Source organism: Oncorhynchus nerka, linkage group LG26 (assembly GCF_034236695.1).
Source record: "Oncorhynchus nerka isolate Pitt River linkage group LG26, Oner_Uvic_2.0, whole genome shotgun sequence".
NCBI lineage: Eukaryota > Metazoa > Chordata > Actinopteri > Salmoniformes > Salmonidae > Oncorhynchus > Oncorhynchus nerka.
This window is the reverse complement of record NC_088421.1, coordinates 6764070-6785699: the sequence shown is the minus strand read 5'-3', so window position 1 is coordinate 6785699 and position 21630 is coordinate 6764070. Positions and strand designations below refer to the sequence as shown.

The window sequence follows — 21630 nt, the reverse complement described above, 5'->3', positions numbered from 1 at the left end:
GTACAGCATATATTTTGAACATGGCCTTCATTTCATAGGAGAGAGCCCTGTACCATTGTATTATAGAAATAACAAATCAGCCATGGTTTTTAATATTCAATATGGCCTACATTTTAACACCTGCTGAATATGTTAGCATGAAATGCATTGCTACAGTGCAATTCTCTACATATGAAAACTGTTAACTTGATAGGAAAACATTTTCTTGATTAGTTTTACAATAGCATAATTCAAAATTACCCCCTAAAATTGGGGCTTATAAAGGGAAGCGAAAGTCTGAACCATGAAACACCTTCTTCACCACAAAGGGATTTTGATCCCTTTACGTAGCGATACTTGGGTTATATAAAATGGGCAACTTCAACAGTCTAGGTATCATATCAATCAAGATTAAGATAATCCGTCGTTAATCATTTTTAATAGCTGTTCCATTCCAAGTTCGTATTAAAGAAACATGGCTGTATTGAAATGGTTGAGCATTTGCCTGACTCTGTTCTGCCAAGGCACAGCAGCAGCAAAACCTTGCAGGTGGACGCAGTTTAGGTTGGGGAAGCTGAACGATGTGAGCATAAACCTGCTCTCAGATATGGTGAGGAATTTAAACTGCACCAGTCCGCTATTTGGTGTGCACAAATTGATGAGCAAAATTCGCATTGATATTCACATTTCTATTTTTTTTTATTATAGCTAATTTTATTTTTAAGCAATACTTTCACTTTCAATGTTTAATTTAAGGTTACTAGCACAATATAGTTTACTTCTTGATATTGATATGAATTCTATTTCAGGGTGGACTCTTTCCACTTATGTGTGCAGAAGAAAACGTCGAACAAATGTTTCCAGAGGATCTTTACAATAACACAGAGGTAGGATACACATCAGTATATTGATAGCCTAAAGTTAGGTATCACTAAAGTACAGTATGGTAAATTGGTAGTTTAACCATTGCCTAAAACCTAAAACACTGTTTTATTTTATTCAGGGTGAGGACGTCTCTGTGGTTGCATTAGAGGCTATGCGATATGTGGACCAATTATATAACAACAGTCTGACGCCAGTCACGTGGAACAGAACAAAACTTAACATGTTCCAAAACGTCATATATCGTCAAGTTCAAAACTTAGAGTTATGTGTAAGTATGATCCCTCTTGTGTAGGCTGTAGGTTATACGCTGATTGTACAAAACATTAGAAATACCGGCTCTTTCCATGACAGAGGCTTTCCAGCTGAATCCAGGTGAAAGCAATGATCCCTCACTTGTTAGATCCACTCCTATTGGTGTATAGGAAGGGGCGGAGACAGGTTAAAGAAGGATTTTTAAGCCTTGAGACCATTGAGACATGGATTGTGTATGTTTGCAATTCAGAGGGTGAATGGGCAAGACAAAAGATGTATGTGTCTTTCACGGGAGAATGGATGTTGGTGCCAGGCGCACCAGTTCGAATGTATCAAGAACTGCAACGCTGCTGGCTTTCTCAAGGTCAGCAGTTCCCTTTGTGTATGAAGAATGGTCCATCACCCAAAGGACATCCAGCCAACATGACACAACTGTGGGAAGTATTGGAGTCAACATGGGCCAGTCTCGCCGTGGAACACATGCCGTATTTAGGCTGTTTTGAGGGTAAAACGGGGTGAAACTCAATGTTAGGAATGTTTTACTTATGTGGTGTACACTCAGTGTATTTTGGGGCAGACAATCGTGGGCATTGGTATTTAAATAATTTAAACACTTCAAACACACCAAAACGTATTCTAATATTTTCATACCCGTCTCATAAGACGAAATTAATGCCCTCACCAGCATTTTATAATGTCTCCAGGTCGTGGGAGGTGTTTGGGAATCCTCTGGAGAGGGAGGGTCGGTTACTCTGAAAACATATTTCAACAAGCTGAACACGGTCTTGAAAGAGAAGGTGGGTCCAATTTCAAATGTCCTCGAATAGAGGCAAAATTAATCTGAGCAAAAGTTCTAGATCACCACAAATAGCACTCATTTCAATGCCAAAACTCACATTTGAAACTTGGAAGTGCCGTTTTTATGTCGATGGATGCGCTGGATCAACAACACCTGCAGTGGTTGAGTTGACTGACGTAAAATGTTTATCTTGTCTGCTCTCCAGGAACACAGCGCATGCGCATGGGAGATTGTGCGAAAGGAGATCCGCGAAAACTTGGTGCAGTTCAAGAAATTCATTGACAGCAGAGTCAAGCCGTGAGGAGAACCACATAATCATCATTGGAGACGTGACATATTCCTCAGGCTGGCTAACAGATGGATGGCTGATATTTATACTGACTGACAGACTGGCCGACTGCTCGATTGACTGAATGACTGATTTATTTATTTTATATATATTGGTAGATGGATATTTATGTATACACAATGTATTTATTTATTCATGTTTTATTTATAATACAATTAAATAAAAAAGTACGGACAACTATTCTCATATTGTTTTCATTCACTTAAATAATTTATTCACGCATGCCTGCATTCATCCATTAATTTCTTTTATGCATTCATTTTTTTATAGACCGACTTTCTAAAGGGGAACTCTGCAGTTCAAACTAAACCAAAGCACACACTCAAACACTCTTTTTGTAAATAGCTGAGAGATGGGGTTGAAAAAAATAACTACTGTCACAGAACTATAGATGCAAGGAAGGATAATCCATGAAATCACAATTCTAGTTTTACCTACATTTTGAAGATGTAAAGTGGTTTTTAATAATCGCATTGTTTCAACCAATGGTGTAAAACACGTTTGTACATTGGTTTGTTGTGTTGCAACACAATCTCACACTCATTTCGTGCAAATATGTACGAAAATAATTTAGCATATTTGAAGTATTTTTGTGGGTTTTTGTGTGGCTCAATTTGTGTGAAAAGATACGAATTTTTGTGCTAGTTAATACGTAGGAAAAGACACATTATTGTGCAACTTCATTCATTGGAACAAACTTTTTCGGGTGTCAAACTTTGTAACAATCTTTTCAAAGTTATTTGAGCAATGCTTGATGAGCAACTGTCTTTTTGTTGTCCCATATATACTTATATAAAAAACAAAACGTGATAACACCAAATATTGTTCATCAACCAGGTTGTCACCAAAATAATTATATTATAATAGAAGCCTTACATTGTTTTAAAATTTTTATTAATGCCAAAACCCTTTCCTATGCTTGTTTTCTCTTAATTCTTTAGGATACTGGTGTATTTGGAGTCAGAAAGACCCTTTTCTCATGTAGCCAACAGTAGGCATTTCATAGTTCGTGGAGACTACAGTACATTACACAATTGTCTTTATGTATTCTTCCTAGGGCTACAATTATATTTCTTTATATATTCTTTAAGGGGTTTTCTTTATTTTTACTATATTCTACATTGTGAAATAATAGTGAAGACATCACAACTTTGAAATAACACATATGGAATCATGTAGTAGCCAAAAAAGTGTTAAACAAATCAAAATGTATTTTAGTCAAAAATATGCCTAGTCAAATCTTATCCAGCTGGGACAATAGAGAGAGTCGTCAATATGTATGTAGTGCTTGATAAAACAGAGCAGCAAATCTCTGGCCAAGACAGCGTTTTTGAATCTCTTCAACATCAATGACAACTCTGCTCCATATACCATGAAGACCTGTTCTGGGGTAACAGAGACTTCAGGCAGGAGAGCCGTCAACTTCATGGTGGAGTCTATAGACGGACACATGCAGCTTACTCTCCCTACTCTGATAGACTGTGACATGATGCCAGACGATAGGCCACCGTCTCACATCACTTCGCAGGACTTTTGACAAAAAGCCGGACATGAAACGTAATTTTATTCTTCATGCAAAAGATGCTGATAACGACCAAGTCAAACCTTCTCCACCACTAGAGGGAGACAAAGAACACTGGTATCTGCCCATATTTGGTGTTCACTATCCATAAGAGTCTGAACCAATTAGATTGGTGTTTGACACCAGTGCTAAGCGTCAAGGAGTGTCACTTAACAACGTTCTGCTCAGTGGTCCAGACTTAAACATCACACTCTTGGGCGTCCTAATGCGCTTCCGCAAGGATTGTATTGCACTAACGGCAGATGTGTAACAAATGATTTACTGTTTTGGTGTATGTGAGGATCACAGAGATTACTTAAGGTTTCTCTGGTATGAAGATAACAACCCAGATAGAAAACATAACTGAGTACAGGATGAACACCCCAGTCTCCTTGTCTACCACTCAAAGAAGAGAGCTGCACATCTTCTCGGATGCCTCTACAGTAGCCATAGGAGTGGTAGCCTACCTGAGAGTTATTGACTCTGAAAGGTCAATGCCATGTTGGATTTATCTTGGGGAAATCAAAATTGGCCCCTCAGCCGGCCAACACTATCCCATGCCTAGAACTGTGTGAGGCTGTGCTAGCTGTTGAGATGTATGAACTGATCAGAGTTTTACACAAACAGGAAGATAGTTCTCGGAGTGAGTCTGAGACAATCAATTTTGACCTTGTAGAGCCTCAAACAGATGCAAAGATTCAAGCAGACGTCACTGCCTTTGCCACTAAGATTTCTGAAGCTCAACTCGGCTCTCATAGCTTTGAGAGGTTCTCAAGCTGGAAAGCTCTCAATCGAGCCACAGCACGACTCATTCATGTTGCCAGATCCTTCCATGAAGGTGTGGACAACACCAACTGCAGAGGCTGGCATGACTGCAATAAACCATGCAGTACAAGTTGTCACAAGCCAAAACAGCAATCATTCACTGTGTGCAACACGAATCCTTCAAAAAGGAATTCAAATGCCTTGAAAAGGGAAAAGAGTTCCTAAAATAATGTACACTCAAAAAGCTGAACCCAGTGAATGATGAGGATGGATTGCTGAGGGTGGGAGGCTGCTCATTCTCTGCTTACATGTCACACGGAAAACATCCTCTCATCATCACATCATGTTGCCACTCTGCTGGTAAGACATTATGACAAGCAAGTGGCTCACCAGGGCTGTCATTTTTCAGATGGAGCTATTCGAGCAGCAGGCTTCTGGATTATTGGGAGCAAACGTCTGGTCTCTGGTATCATTCACAAGTGTGTCACCTGCCGCAAAGTTAGAGGGAGGATACTTGACCAAAACAAGGCTGACTTGCAGACAGACTCACATCTGAACCACCATTCACCAGCGTTGGACTTGATGTGTTTGGACCATGGAATGTCATAACTCTTAGCACTAGAGGTCATACCAGGTCGCAGTTGGAAAGGAGAACTTGTTCTCAACTGGCCTACCTGGTTAAATAAAGGTGAAATTAAACAAATAAAAGAGGTGGTAGTGCAGACTCCAAGCGCTGGGCGATACTCTTTCCATGTATGTCTACTAGAGCTGTCCATACTGAGCTCATCAAATCCATGTCCACATCCAGATTCATCAGTGCGCTAAGGTGTTTTTTCTCTATCCCGTGGTCCAGCAAAAGTGCTATGCTCTGATTGAGGTTCAAACTTCATAGGTGCCTGCAAGGAACTGGGAATCGAAACAAATGACTCAGAACTGACTAAATACCTCTCAGACAAGGGATGTACTTAAATATTTAATCCCCCACACTCGTCTCAAATGGGTTGTTCTTGGGAGAGACTCATTGGAGTTGCCAAATGCTATGCTGTTTCAGATGGGCTCCACTCATCTCACACATGAGGTCTTTAGCACTCTTATGGAAATAATCAATGCGAGACCCCTCACGTCAATGTTAACCGACCCTGACATGCCTGCCATTCTCACACCCTCAATGTAACTGACACAAGAGACCAGCACTTCCTGAGCCCCTTCTGGATACTTCAGCATGAACGACCTTCGTGGAAAACAGTGGAACAAGTCCAGTGTATCGCTGACACCTTTTGGAAAAGATGGAGACAGGAGTACCTGACAACGCTGCAGAGACGCAGAAAAGACCAATGTAAAAGTGGGAGATGTTGTCTAATTGAAAGACAGTCAGGCGCACAGAAATGACTGACAAAAAGGTTAGGAAAGTAGAACAAAAAATTGTCAAGCAAGAGGCTGCTAACGTGTTTCTGAGACCAATCTCAGAGATTGTTGATCTTCTTTCTGAAGTCTCCTAGAGACAAAATATACATTTTTATAAAAGGACATTATTTGTTTCTTGATACATGTTTTATTTCATAATGGCACAATTTCTTTATACCAGACTGGGAGTGTGCTGCCATCCTGTTAGAAGGTAACATATTATTTTATTACGGTGGTTAAAACTGATTTTCATTGTGTTCCATGGTGTTTGTCGTCTCCTATTGGAGCTTTCTGGTACTTAGACTGTACGGAAACAGAAAGTAGAATAGAGTCGTCGTTCTGCACGCAGGTAGGCAGCTAAAAGCAACGTAGCTACGGTGCTGTTCTTTCAGTGCAGTTATTTCTTGTTACGCTTCAGCACCAGAAAATATTTATTTGTAAATTAGATTCAAGCATATTGCTAGTGATGATAATATTATTATTGATAGAATTGCTTGCAATGTTAGTTGGTTGCATTTACTCACACAAATTGCCTTGCCTTTCATGTATGCCGTCAGCTGTATTAGTTTGCTCGTGCTTCATTTAAACTCATTGTAAAAATACAATACTGTAGTTTTCTTACTGTTTCTAGTGTAATATGCTTTGTTATTGTACAGAGGTGTTTGCACATTATTAGAGTAATGAACGAGTTGGCTAGTTGCAACTCATATGATAATTGGCTGTCTGGTTTGGCATCATGCCAGATATATGGTACCTTGGCATGTGCGTTGTATTTAAAGGTTTTCAACATATTAAATCCAGAAAAGTCAGCCTTTGGACTTTTATTGAAGACTTAGTTGTTAGCTATCTGTCTAGTTTTGCATGGGAACGCAATTCCAGGGCAGAATAGAGAGACTGAAATGAATGAAATACCCTAATCCCAAACTATGTTCAATGTCATCAGCAATTTCCAGTGACAAATGCTCAGTCTGACGCCTTTAGGCTATGGTTTTCACAGCCCTATAGTAATAATGCAAGTTATATCAACTTAAAAAGGGTGTATTTACAACCTCTGGGGTTAACATGTTGGGCAAAGTGGTATAGGAGAGTCTGACATGACCCCTAACTTGAGTTCAGTCTTTGCCAATGAGAACCAAGAGGGACACTGCTTTGTATTTCATGACAGGGAAAGGCCTCGATTCTACCCATATGATGTGGATCATTGTCAGGTTGTTTGATACAGTGCATTCGGAAAGTATTCAGACCCCTTGACTTTTTCCATATATTGTTACATTACACCTTTGTTACATTACACCTTATTCTAAAAATCAATCATCATTGATCTACAAATAACACCCCACAATGACAAAGTGAAAACAAGTTTTTAGGCATTTTTGCAAATGTATTAAAAATAAAAACAGAAATACCAATACATTTCCTAGAGCTGGCTGCCCGGCCAAACTGAGCAATCGGGAGAGAAAGCCCTTGTTTATGAAGGTGACCAAGAACTTAAATGTCACTCTGACACTCTGACAGAGCTCCAGAGTTCCTCTTTGGAGATGGAAGAACCTCCCAGAAGGACAACCATCTCTGCAGCACTCCACCAATCAGGCCTTTATGGTAGAGTGGCCAGACAGAAGCCACTCCCCAGTAAAAGGCACATGACAATCCACTTGGAGTTTGCCAAAAGGCACCTATTGGAGTAAGAACATGAGAAACAAGACGATCTGATCTGATGAAACCAAGTTTGAACTCTTGGCCTGAATGCCAAGCATCACTTCTGGAGGAAACCTGGCACCATCCCTACGGTGAAGCATGGTGGTGGCAGCATCACATGGTGGGGTTGTTTTTCAGCAGCAGGGACTAGGAGACTAGTCAGGATCGAGGGAATGATGAACAGAGCAAAGTACAGAGAGATCCTTGATGAAAACCTGCTCCAGAGAGCCCAGGACCTCGGACTGGGGCGAAGGTTCACCTTCCAGCAGGACAATGACCCTAACCACACAGCCAAGACAAGGCAGGAGTGGCTTCAGGACAAGTCTCTGAATGTCCTTGAATTGCCCAGCCAGAGCCTGGACTTGAACAGATTGAACATCTCTGGAGAGACCTGAAAATAGCTGTGCAGCGACGCTACCCATCCAACTTGACAGATCTTGAGAGGATCTGCAGAGAAAAATGGGAGAAACTCCCCAAATACAGGTGTGCCAAACATGTAGCGTCATACCCATGAAGACTCGAGGCTGTAATCGGTGCCAAATGTGCTTCAACAATGTACTGAGTAAAGGGTCTTAATACTTATGTAAATGTGTTATTTCAGTTTTAAACATTTCTCAAAACCAGTTTTAGCTTTCTTGTTTAAAAAAACAACACTCTGGAAATATTTTTTGGGGTAGGCACAAAACTCCCTCCATACTTCCATTTTTTTTACCAGCATTGGTTACCTTCAGATGAGTCCTGTGACATTAATGGGGAGTTTAGAGCAAAACGAGAATCTTTCCACAGTGGGGCCACATTAGTTTGTAGTCCAAACGGTTTTGACCTACGAACAGAAGTTGGCACATTGATGGTACTGACATCAGACAAGTCCTTTGACACTTGTGGGGGTCGTAGAGCAAAAGGGAGAGCATTATCATATCGTGTAAGTCTCTCCTTTCCATAGAGTGGTCATTATCCCCATCGGGAGAATGAAAATATTTGGCATGGTTCCCCAGATCCTCAAAACATTCTACAGCAGAGATCATCCTGACCGCTTGCATCACTTCCCGGTATGGCAACTGCTCTGCATCTGGCCGTAAGGCGCTACAGAGGGTAGTACGTACGGTCCAGCCATCCAGGACCTATATACTAGGCGGTGTCAGAGGAAAGCCCAAAAATTGTCAAAGACTTCAGACACCCAAGTCATAGACTGTGATCTCTGCTACTGCACTGAAAGCGGTACTGTACTTGACCAAAAGGCTCCTTAACAGCTTCTACCCCCAAGCCATAAGACTGCTGAACAATTAATAAAATGGCCGCGTGGTGACAACCCCCACCCCCAACCCCCCATTTGTTTTTACACTGCTGTCACTCGCTCTATATTATCTGTGCATAGTAACTTTACCCCTACCTACATGAACAAATTACCCCCAGACATTGACTTGGTACACCCTGTCTATAGCAACGTTATTTTATTGTATTACTTTTTATAATTTTTTACTTTAGTTTATTTGTTCAATATGTTCTTAACTGACTTTCCTAGTAAAATAAAGACATGAAGAGGTCTATTGCATTCATTGTGAAGTTAAGGGGTCGTGGTTCTACCTGTCTTTCTTAGAAACGTTTGAGCTTTCACAAGACCAGCTATGAGTTACTTTCTTTCAGCCTGCCTCCCATGAAGGAACACTCGAAACATGCTGAGAGGGAAGTGGAGCACACGAAAAGAGAAATCCGGTCTTGCGGTTCACTAGGCAAAACTTTCCCAAATTCATTCATTTTAACTCCTAATTTAGCGAAACACCCTTTCACTTTTTGTACATCCTATCAATTCTCACTATTTAAATTCATCCGCAGATATGGGATCAGAACACAAACCACATTCTCACTGGAGGACAATTGAAGTTTACTGGCAACAGGTGAGTCAATAATATGCTATCATTTGATAATTGCTTCAGGATACAAATAATGAATTATTTTCAGGATTATATTCGACTAACAATGATCATCTGCTACAGGTAATCTAACTACAATAAGAATGACACTTCAGACTGTCACTTGGATGAGCGCCTTCCTCTGCCTCGCACAAGTTTGCTCTATGCCCATGCCTTGCCAGCTACAAGGACAGCTGGTGCGAATTGCCCACAACCTACTGAGAGACATGGTACATTTTTTAAAATTACTTTTGTTTTGAGATGTATTCTCCAACTATGTTTAGCTGAATAGCACAACGTGATTGCGGTGTTTTCTCTAACTTTCAGGGGGGTAATTTTCCTCTGGAGTGCCTGCAGGAGAATGTCTTCGTGCCATTCCCAGCCACCACATTTGCAACCTCCGGTGCGCCACAGGTAAGGGCAAGCGAGTACATCCGAGTGTTCTTTACAGCATGAAAGCGATTTACAGCCGTTAGGATAAGCAAGTAGAAAACTTTAAACTGCCATTTATGTTATTTGAAATTATTGTTGTTGTCCGTTTCAGTTGAGCAGCAGTGGTGCTATGGCTATTTATGAGACATTGAAGAACATCGACACATTGTTTGGAGCTGACGACCTGCCTACTAAGTGGAACCAACAGAAGTTGGAGAATTTTCAGAATATTGTATACCGCCAGATTGAAGAGAGCAAATGTGTGAGTTACTATGCCAACACAGATAGGTTAACTGTTTAATTGTGGTATTGTGTCATTTTTATTATTATTCATCGCCTGCCTTTTTCTTTCTGGCAGATGATGGGCAGTGTGGATACCAGTGATTATCTCATCAGGACAGAAGGACTGAAGACGTACTTTGGGAACATTGCAGCAGTCCTAAAAGAAAAGGTAGACTATAGATTAAAGACAAATAGACACAGTGTTTTGATAATATCTCTACATTGGACAATATTACCCTACATTGTCCTAACAGTTTATTTGTATTTTCACAGAATTTCAGTTACTGCGCCTGGGAAGTGGTTCGAAAAGAGCTCCTGTACAGCCTACAGTTCATTCTGGAACACAACTCTGATAGCCTGCTGTGGTCCAACAGAACATGAATTTGAACTTGCAGATCTTTTTTACAGTTGTATTTGATTTTAATAGCCTACTATTCTACAATCATGTAATGTGCAACGTCAAACAGCAATATTATTTATTTATTTATTTATTCATTCATTTATTTAACAAGGTAATTTTTTTATACATGCCGATTCATGAATTTATTGATTTATCTATTTGAAAATATGTTGCTCTTCATCAAATGTTCAGTTAATAAACACTTCTATACTTTTAAATATTGTTAATCGGAGTGCTCATTCTGTAGCCAAGTCTGTCGATGTGTGAACATTCATCTTTGTTTTAAACATGCTCAGAACATATGGATGGCAATACATTTAGTGCTTTAGCCTACGAATCCATTAAGGAAAGCCCTAAAATCAAGTCAAATGTATCTTCTCAAAATGTGGTTATATTGAAAATCCTTTTTTCAATTAAGTGTGTTTTAGCATTGGACATGGCGGACCTGTTCTGAACGTTGTACTTAGAGTTCCTATACGAATTCAGTTCCTACTATAGAGATCCTATTAAATGATTCGAAATCCTAATTCTATGGTTCCAACCCACTCTGTGGAATTGCGATCCACTATCAATACCGTAATCGGAACAATTTTAGCCGAATAGACTGAACAGGTGCACAGTGATTTCACAAGCAGTGAGGTAAAATGGTCGATCTTTATCCTTCATTCAACACTATCAGTCTCTCTATTAATAACATGCATTTACATTTCAAATGTGTGTTTTACAAACACTGAACAGACATATGTTTAGATTGCACTGCAATCTGATTAAAAGAGAGTTAACAGACATAATGTGTGAGCAAAATGTGGTCTCTGTGAAATGTCATTTGAAACAACGGATCTTGATAACCTTACACAGAATCTAAAAAGTGCGGTGTGTAATATGCACAATTTCAGCATATTTATATTCAACATGGCCGTCATTTAATAAGACAGAGACCTGCACCATTGTGTTACAGTTATTCGTTTTTCATATTCAATTATTGCCCGCTAAATATCTGCTTACTGTTATTATGAAATGCATGGCTCCCAATGCAATTCTTTACATAGACATGTATGAAAACTGTTCGCTTGCATTATATTCACCTGATTAATTTCACAATAGCATAATTAAGAATCACTCACTGAAAATGTGGGCTTATAAAGTGAAGCAAAAGCCTGAACAATGCAACCTTCTTCAACACAAATAATTGTTTTATATCTTCATGGAGCGACACTTGGTTTTATACTTCAACAATGTAGGTATCATATCGAATCAAGATAATAGGTTGTTAATCATTTATAATGTCTGTTGCTCTCAAGTTCTATCAAAAGAAACATGGCTTGAAATGGATGTGCGTCTGTCTGACTGTTCTGCCTAGACACTGCAGCATCCCATCCGTGCAGGTGGACGCGGTTGGGCAGACTGAACGATCTGATCATAGATCTGCTCTTAGATATGGTGAGTAATTTAAATTGCTCCAGTCCACTATTCTGTGTGCCCAATTTGATGCGCATAATAACGTGTCAAATAACACTATTTGCCGTGTCAAATAAGCTTGTTCACCAATCAGGACCTGAATATGACTACTTGTCACATAATAATTTAACGCGTTCATACATTTGTACGTAGTTATTACACACTGATTACACTCTCACTCGTATTACATATGTCACAACGATTCTTCGATAGGTATGCTCTGATGCTGCTAAAGTTGTCTCGCGCACCTACAGTGCTGGTCATAAAACAATTATAGCTATCTGGTGGATGCAAACAATGTTTTTCCTCAAAAACATAGCAAAACTACATAATCTGTTTCAGTATCTATAGTTAGGTAGCTAACTATATAGCTTGTTGTCATCGTCTAAAATAACCCTAATTTATATGACAGTTCTTATTTAATTAATGGTGGTCTGACCCATCTACGTGAAACTAGACACAATAAGGATTAGCCACAACAGTAGACTTTGCGGTTAGCCTTCAAAATAAATATAGGTCACTGACAGTGATGCAAAGTAATACAATAGTATAATTATGCCATCATTCTAATAGATCAAAGTAAACGAGTTTGGAATGTTGTTATTACCTATGTAGAAAACCTGAAGTTTCAGTTGGCTAATATCTTTTTCATCGGCCTTGGCTGCAGATACGTATTTTCTTGGACACTGCTTCCAGGTGGCTGGGGGTCCCGGGGCTTCTGCGCAGGTGCAGGATTCTCTACTTTGCGCACAGTCCCTGCTCTACTCATAGAGAACCCCCCTTCACATTTCTCACAGTCAATTGTGATTAACAATTATTCAAATGTTTCCATTGAAACGTCATGCAGAATCTGCATACCTACCATTTGATCTCAATCAGTTTGATGAGGATATGCATTTACATTTTCTTGAGTTTCGTAGTCGCCTATAGTGTTGTTTTAAAACGTTATACTACGCTATTATATTTGGTTATGCTATGTAGAAAACTATCATTATGTGATCTTGCAGAAATAGATTCAGCTTTGATCTAACTTCATTAAATGAGCACCGTTCGCCACAGTAGGCTAGCATGTTGTCTATGAATAGAGAGGAGACTGTGTGGAGCTGGGGGTCCTGCACATGACCTTTAGCTGTTGGGAGGAAATATCCGTTTTTTTCAATTGCCTGTCTTTAATTCACATCATTCTTTCAATAATCTCACCAGTAAAATCATAACTAACCAACACTAACACTTTGATGAAATTAATTAACTTTAAGCTGTCACTGTAGGATCAATATTGGTTTGTTCATTACCTATAGAACACAACTTGAAACTTCAGGAGGAGGGAGACAAGTGGTGGACCTGGTTTTCTGGATTTCAAGGTCTTTACACTGTAATTGTGAATAACATTTATCAAATGCATGTGTCAACAATGAATGCTTGGTTATGCTTTTCACTGAGTAAAAAGTCAAATCAATGTAATGGATATGAAATGGAAAAGTAAAAACAACGGTAAGCATTTGTCTCCTGTGTTTACCAAAGTAATTTCTTTGCATTGCCACTTTTTATTTATTTATACCATTAATATGCCTACACTCTTTCACTGAACTAAATATAGAACCCAAGGTGTTCTTCCTCTCTGAACCAAAATTGGGTCCAAGAATAACTTTGTATGGTGCCATTTATGAATTATTACTGCTACTAATAAATAATATGTATAGATAAGAATATAATACATATATATAATAAAGGACAAAAGAATACCAGCATAGTTTCGAGATTCTGTTATCATGTTATGCTAACGCAGCAGAAGCAGCCAAAAGAGTAGATAATCTGTCTCTAATAGAGTTACTGACAGACTCTGAGCAAAACAAATGGTGTTTTAACTTAAAAGTGATGTAAATGATTAACTATTGAATCACCATGACATCTTACAAATAATTTATCTGATTGGTCTAATTATTCAATTTGGGGGGGAGTGAATTGTGGCGGCTGCTACAATGTTGTATCAGGCTCATGTTACGCTTCCCAGGTGAAAGAGCATTGGGTAAGACCGACAGACAGACAGACAGACAGACAGACAGACAGACAGACAGACAGACAGACAAACACGGAGAAAGTCTTGGCTAAGTGAAAGTGATGAAGGGATCTGAGACCAGCAGTGAAGCCTAGCCGTATCAGTGGCTCCATAACAGCAACAATTTAGATTGTCTATCAATATCCGAAATAGACATAAGGCCTATGCTTTCCCGGCAGTTAACTGACTTGCCTAGTTAGATAAATGTAAAAATAAAATAAAAAACAAGAATGGTCCACCACCCAAAGGACATTCATTCAACTTGGTGTGTGTGCTCGCGCACGTTAGGCTACGTTATGTGAGCTAGCTTCCAGCTAGCTATTCGCCCATCTCGCCCCGTTGCAATGGACCGTTTTCTGATCAAGAGAAGAGTGTTGAGAGACATTGAAAATCCAGACCCAGGCCGAGGGGGCCAAAGAAGAATAGGGAGATAAGAAAGATGAGTCGGAGAGAGAAACTCGTGAGCCACAACGTGAGGGAGCACCAGAGCAGTTCGTCGCTGCTAGCTGTGCCCCCTCTGATTTAAACCAGTTAGTTACATGTTGAAGAACCAAGGCGCTGTCTTCGGTGTTATCCAGCCACAAATGTTGAACAGCAGGATCGCTACTTCAATCGTAGATGGTATGAGGATTACAAATGGCTGGAATATTCTATTTCAAAGGACCGTGCTTTTCTGCTTTGCATGACGCCACTTTCAACGTCCAGGAAACCATGGTGGAGAGAAGGCGGCATTTACCCACGATGGCTACTAGAACTGGAAGAAAGCGACAAGTTCGTTCAAGACACTCAATGCTAGTGTTAAGCATACATATGCAATGATAGCGTGGAATGAGTGGACTATTCAGAAAGAGTCTGGCTCAACAATATGCAATGCTCTAAGTGATGGACATTCGAAAATAGTCGGAGAGAACGGAGAGTATATGAGAGCAGTTGGAAAGTTCCTGTCCAGGCTTAAACGTTACAAAGACTACTTCGTGGACGCATGCTGTGTGTAAAAACCTACCTGAGAAACAGAATGGCAAACACTCGACTCAGCAACCTTGACTGCCTGTCCATACACGCAGAAAGAACTCATTTGCAACGAACCACAACAACAGACGCATGTCCTTCTATAAAACAACACTTGATGAGTAACTGATTAATTGAATATAAATATGCCATAGGATAGTATTATGTGGTATTAAGTTAGGTAATTTTGTATATTGTGCGCCTGTCGTAGCCTCATCTATTATTATGACTTTTCAACTGAAAGGCCTTTTATGTATTGACAGAGCGCGCCTGTCGGGTGGTCTGGACCTGGATGGAACAAGAAGACGGATGCATATTTTTTCAATAGAAATGTAATCACTAAGATTGTGATGATAGCCAGTTCGTTTTACAAGTGTGTGACACAGTTAACAGGCACAGGCTAAATGCATTGCACTTCTCGTTGTGGCAGCACTTTGGATATTATTAATTGAATATGTTATTTTGGTTGAGTAAAGTATGTTTTTTTTCAATTGAAGATCACCACTGACGTTTGTAGGCCACATGGGAAGGTTTCAGTGCATCGGGTTAATTTATGAAATCAACCTTCTTTACAGTCTCATCATAAGGCTTATTTATGGTGAGTCACACAGTTTAGCTACTCGGTTGTCCCATCTCGGATGGCTGTTAGGTATAGGCTACATATTGATGCTTGTCTCAGATTTCCAGACCGATCTTTCGAATACTTTGTGAGAATGTATAGAGTAGCCGACCATTCATGCATGATAACCAGTTTGACGTGGTGGAGTATTTCATTTAGCATATGGAAGCACATGGAAGGACGCTCGTCTAAAAAAATCCTAAATAAGCACAGCATCAAACTTGGCTGACATAAACCAATGGTGATTGTGTTCGAGTATGAAACGCAGCTTACTTTTTAAATTCTGGGCACAATTGACATCTTGGCTGACCATATCATGTTTTAAATATTTTGTTTCCGGTTCAGTGCTTGCAGTAGAACGTGAACATCGAATTCAACATGAATTTGTTATTCGAAAACCCCCATTATCAACAGGTTAAGTCTGTAACATTTGCAGAAGCCAAATAATTTTCTTCAAAGGAATGATTTTGTAGCACTACGATTTACATCCATTTATTTTTCCCAACAGAGAGAGATGGTTTGGACTGCATAAGTCATTTTAGGTCAAGTGAGAAAGATATTTGCTAAACCTCTTCTGTCTCTGTCATGGTATAAAAGTAACCTGGACTACTTTATAAAAATAATTTTCCGACAGAGAACAAATGTATCTGAATGCCTGAGTATGATTTTTTTGCCTGCAAATTGAAATATCTTCGCTTATATGACAATAGCACTTATTACATTAAATCGTTTCACACAGTTAAATGCAGATGAGAATTCTACCATTGGACACCTTTTCATGGAGACACTACGTCGTGCTACAAAACGTTACTTCAGCAAAATGACGCAACATCTAAAGAAAAATATTAAAATAACACAGAAGCCTATATTGAATGGTTTTATTTGAATCACATTTTCCTTCTTTCATTTACTCATTTCAATTTACTGTGGGGTTTCGTCGCTTCGGGATAACTGTTATTATACTTGGGAGGATGTTCGAAATGAAATCGTGTGGAAATTGAAGGACCCACAGATTCTACTCGAGTCTATGCACCAAATACGAGCAGATGTAACATTTTTCTTTCATAACACGACTGACTGTAGGCTACCAATATAAACCTGCTGACCCATTCAAACGATATTCATTGACTGGACAAAGAAAGTGAAATTCTTCTGACGTTTAAAATAATTATTCATTTGTTGATAGCCATACAATGTTGTTCAATCAATGCCACGATCAGTTCATTGTTACAAAGTGAAAAAAGAAAAATGCTAATATAAAACTGCATAATCACTAACCTACATCTCCAATTAACGTCGTCATCATCACATCACCATCATCATCATCATCATCATTATATGAGTATAAGTCAATGTGACTTTCATACTCATTCACATTAGGCCAAACTCACACATCATCGTCAACATTTTCGTCGTCTTGGTAAGCGCCTAATAAAGGCTAATCTAGGGCACATACTCTTTTTTTAACTAGAAATTAACAAACTGTATAAAGATCCCTTTGGAATTTACCGAATCAATTTAATAACAATGAACCGCAAATTAAAGCCAAATCACCGAACTTTACTCTCGATTGTAAGGGCGAGTCGGCTTTAGCCTTCATTCAACACTACCAGTCACTCTGTTAATAAAATGCTTTTTTTATTTTAAAGATGTGCAATATTAACACTGAACAGTCATGCTTCAGATTGAACTACCTGATTCAAAGAAAGTCACAACAGACTTAACTTGTGAGCAAAATGTGATCGCTGTGCTACGCCTATTGAAACAACTGTCTGGTTAACCCTACACAGAATCTGAAAAATGTGGTGAGCAATGTCCAAAAATATTGACCATGGCCCTCATTTGCTAATGTAGAGCCCTGTAAACACTGTAGAAATAGGCTACTGTTATTAGTTTGTCATATTCAATATTGCCCGCTGAATTACTACTTTCTGACCTCATGAAATGCATTGCTCCAATGCAATACTCTGCAAAGACATGTATGAAAACTGTTATCTTGCTGGACAAAAAAAAATCTTATTAATTTCACAATAGCATAATTAAGAATCACCCACTGAAAAGTGGGGCTTTTAAAGGGAAGCTAAAGCCTGAACCATGCAGCCTTCTTCACCACAAAGGAATGTTTTATACCTTCACGTATCGAATCAATCAAAGTGCATTTGACTCCTGTCAGGTGGAACAAGGAAACACTGAAACTGTTCAAAAACAGATGACCTAGTTAAGTTAATAATTTAGAAGGATGCGTCAGTATGATCCCTCATGGTGTAGCCTAAGCTATATTTGGGGAGCAGACAATAATTGGCACATGTCTTTAATTTGTGATTTAATCTAAATGATATTTGAATAACATTTTCAGAACCTTTCTTAAAACAGAACTATTTCACTGACCACCATGTTATATTGTCTCCAGGTCGGGTAAGGTGTTGGGGCATCCTCTGCAGATGGAGGCTCGGTTTCTTCAGGCAACGCGTCTCTGAAAACATATTTCGATCACCACAAATCGGATGAATTTTGCTGCAACAACTCACATTTGAAACTTGGAACTTCCAAGCGCCGTTTTTGTCGTCGGATGCGTTGGCCCAGCACCTGCTGTGGTTGAGTTGACTGAAAAAAATGCACATTGTTTGCCCTCCAGGAACACAGCGCACAGCGGAAATTCACTATAAACTGATGCAGTTTTAAGAATTCCTCGACAGCAGAGTCAAGCGGTGACAATGTCGACTGCAGAGTCAAGCAGTGAGGAAGAAGCGGTCTGTTGGACAACCACATAACATCATTGGAGACATGTGACATGTACCTGAGGCTGGCTAATAGATTGATGGATGATATATTTACTGACTGACTGATTTATGTACATGTGAAGGCTATGTATTTATTTATTCCTTTACTTACCTATAACAAAATGAAAAAACATGCATCTTATTGTTTGAATTCATTTTCATATTCAGTCATCCATGCATTCATCCATTCAGTCAATCATGCATTCATTTGTTTACAGGCAATATGCAGTTCAAAGCAACAGCATAGTGGTCACTCAACCCCTATTTTGGTAAATAGCTGAGTGATAGGGTTCGATAAAAGTCACCACTGTCAGAGAGCTATTGATTCAAGTCATGACCATCCAAGAGTTTAAAATGATAATTTTAACTACATTTCGAAGCTATACAGTGTTTGTTTAGATGTAGTTTCAAACAATGTCATAAAAAAGTACATTTTGGGTTCTGTTGAGGTAAGACAGGTGAACGAAGCTCATGAGGCATTTAAAAGGTATATATTATTTAAGAGTCAATAAGCCTGTGTATCATTAATTTAAAAGTCAAAATTGGATGTAGCAATCGCAGTAATGTCCCCTTTTGCTAAGCATATTCAAGACGATGAAAAGTATTATCATTAGGAATTAGGAATATTTCCAATAAGCCTACGATAACGTCATCACAACACATTGGCACATTGGTTTATTTATAGGAATATCCTTGCTAGTCTCTCGTAAGGAATAAATAGTCAAGCGATAATGTTAGCCTGATTATTCAGATGCAGACGTCATAAAATGCTGGTTAATTTCTATTTAATCATCAGTTATTATCAAGAGTTTAATTCAAATGTTTAGACATGAATGGGATTAAAGACAGAAGATCCAAACAGAACGAGATCATATTAAATAATAATCTCTCACTCCCTATCTCTCACAGACACGCGCACGCAGATAGACACACAGAGAGAGAGAGAGAGACAAACAAACAAATAAAGAGGTCAACATCATTCATTGTAAAGTTAAGGGGTCGATATTCTCTCTCTGTCACTCTCTCTCTCCCTCTCCCTGACTTAGAAACATTTGAGCGTTCACAAGGCCAGTTATGAGTTACATTTTCTAAACCTACCTAGACCAAGTGCCTCCTATGTAGGACCACTCGAAACATGATGAGAGGGAAGTGGAGCAAACGAAAAGAGAGATCCGGTCTTGCGGTTCACTAGGCAAAACTTTCCCAAATTCATTCATTTTAACTCCTAATTTAGCGAGACACCCTTTCACTTTTTGTACATCCTTTCAACCCTCGCTATTTAAATTCACCCGCAGATATGGGATCAGAACACAAACCACATTCTCACTGGAGGAAATTTGCAATTTACTGGCAACAGGTGAGTCAATAATATGCTATCATTTGATAATTGATTCACGATTCAATTAATTCATTATTTTCACGATTCTTTTCAAATAACAAAGATCTTCTGCTGCAGATCATCTAACTACAATAAGAATGGTACTTCAGACTGTCACTTGGATGAGCGCCTTCCTCTGCGTCGCACAAGTTTGCTCCATGCCCATGCCTTGCCAGCTACAAGGACAGCTGATGCGAATAACCCACAGCCTACTGAGAGACATGGTACATTTTTTAAAATTACTTTTGTTTTGAGATGTATTCTCCAACTATGTTTAACTGAATTCCTCAACGTGAATGCTGTATTTTCTATTTCTTTCAGGGGGATACTTTTCCTCTGGAGTGCCTGCAGGAGAATGTCTTCGTGCCATTCCCAGCCACCGCATTTTCAACCTCCGGCGCGCCACAGGTAAGGGCAAGCGAATACATCCAAGTGTTCTTTACAGCATTAAAGAGTATTTGCAACTGTTAGGATTAGAAAGTAGAACCCTTTATACTACAATTTATGTTATTTAAAATTATTGTTGTTGTCCGTTTCAGTTGAGCAGCAGTGGTGCTATGGCTATTTATGAGACATTGAAGAACATCGACACATTGTTTGGAGCTGACGACCTGCCTACTAAGTGGGACCAACGGAAGTTAGAGAATTTTCAGAATATTGTATACCGCCAGATTGAAGAGAGCAAATGTGTGAGTTACTATGCCAACATACATAGCTTTAACTGTTTAATTGTGGTATTGTGACATTTATTATTATTATTCATCGCCTGCCTTTTTTCTTTCTGGCAGATGATGGGCAGTGTGGATACCAGTGATTATCTCATCAGGACAGAAGGACTGAAGACGTACTTTGGGAACATTGCAGCAGTCCTAAAAGAAAAGGTAGACTATAGGTTAAACACAAATAGACACATCGTTTTGATAATATCTCTACATTTGACAATATTACCCTACATTGCCGTAACAGTTCATTTGTATTTTCACAGAATTTCAGTTACTGCGCCTGGGAAGTGGTTCGAAAAGAGCTCCTGTACAGCCTACAGTTCATTCTGGAACACAACTCTGATAGCCTGCTGTGGGCCAACAGAACATGAACATGAAATTGGAGAACTTTTTTACAGTTTTGTTTTACAATTGTGCTTGGTTTTAAAAGCCTACTATTCTACAATCATGTAATGTGGAACGTCAAAAAGCAATATTATTAATGTATTTATTTATTTATCATGGGTAATTATTTATGTATGCCTACATATTAATTTATTGATGTATCTATTTGAAAATCATCAAATGTTAAGTTAATAAACATTTGTATACTTTTAAATATTATTATTCTGAGTGCTCATTCTGTAGCCAAGTCTGTCGATGTGTGAACATTCAGATTTGTATTAAACATGCTCAGGTCATATGGATGTTAGAACTATTAGTCCTATAGCATACGAATCCATTAAGGAAAGCCCTAAAAACAAGTCAAATGTATCTTCTCAAAATGTAGTTATATTTCAAATCCTTTTTTTCAGTGAGGTGTGTTTTAGCACTGGACAATGCGGGCCTGTTTTGAGCGTTGTACTCTGAGCTCCTATGCGATTTCCGTTCCGACCATGGAGATCCTATTACATTTT

General features: G+C 39.0%; 3 protein-coding genes across 3 annotated transcripts; all 3 read left to right on the top strand.

Moving 5' to 3' along the window:
• The first annotated feature begins 394 nt into the window (after positions 1-394).
• Positions 395-2433, top strand: LOC115109854 (interferon a3-like). The gene is made up of 5 exons (XM_029635101.2): positions 395-589; positions 789-866; positions 983-1132; positions 1821-1913; positions 2121-2433. Exons 1-5 carry the CDS (start codon positions 455-457, stop codon positions 2214-2216), a joined length of 552 nt encoding a protein of 183 aa, XP_029490961.1. The 5' UTR covers positions 395-454; the 3' UTR covers positions 2217-2433.
• A 7099-nt stretch (positions 2434-9532) lies between these two features.
• Positions 9533-10931, top strand: LOC115109853 (interferon beta-like). The gene is made up of 6 exons (XM_029635100.1): positions 9533-9584; positions 9684-9829; positions 9927-10013; positions 10144-10293; positions 10390-10482; positions 10587-10931. The coding sequence occupies exons 2-6, from the start codon at positions 9704-9706 to the stop codon at positions 10692-10694; spliced, it is 564 nt and encodes a 187-aa protein (XP_029490960.1). The 5' UTR covers positions 9533-9584; positions 9684-9703; the 3' UTR covers positions 10695-10931.
• A 9023-nt stretch (positions 10932-19954) lies between these two features.
• Positions 19955-21332, top strand: LOC115109852 (interferon beta-like). The gene is made up of 6 exons (XM_029635098.1): positions 19955-19991; positions 20091-20236; positions 20334-20420; positions 20552-20701; positions 20801-20893; positions 20998-21332. The coding sequence occupies exons 2-6, from the start codon at positions 20111-20113 to the stop codon at positions 21103-21105; spliced, it is 564 nt and encodes a 187-aa protein (XP_029490958.1). The 5' UTR covers positions 19955-19991; positions 20091-20110; the 3' UTR covers positions 21106-21332.
• The last annotated feature ends 298 nt before the right edge of the window (positions 21333-21630 follow it).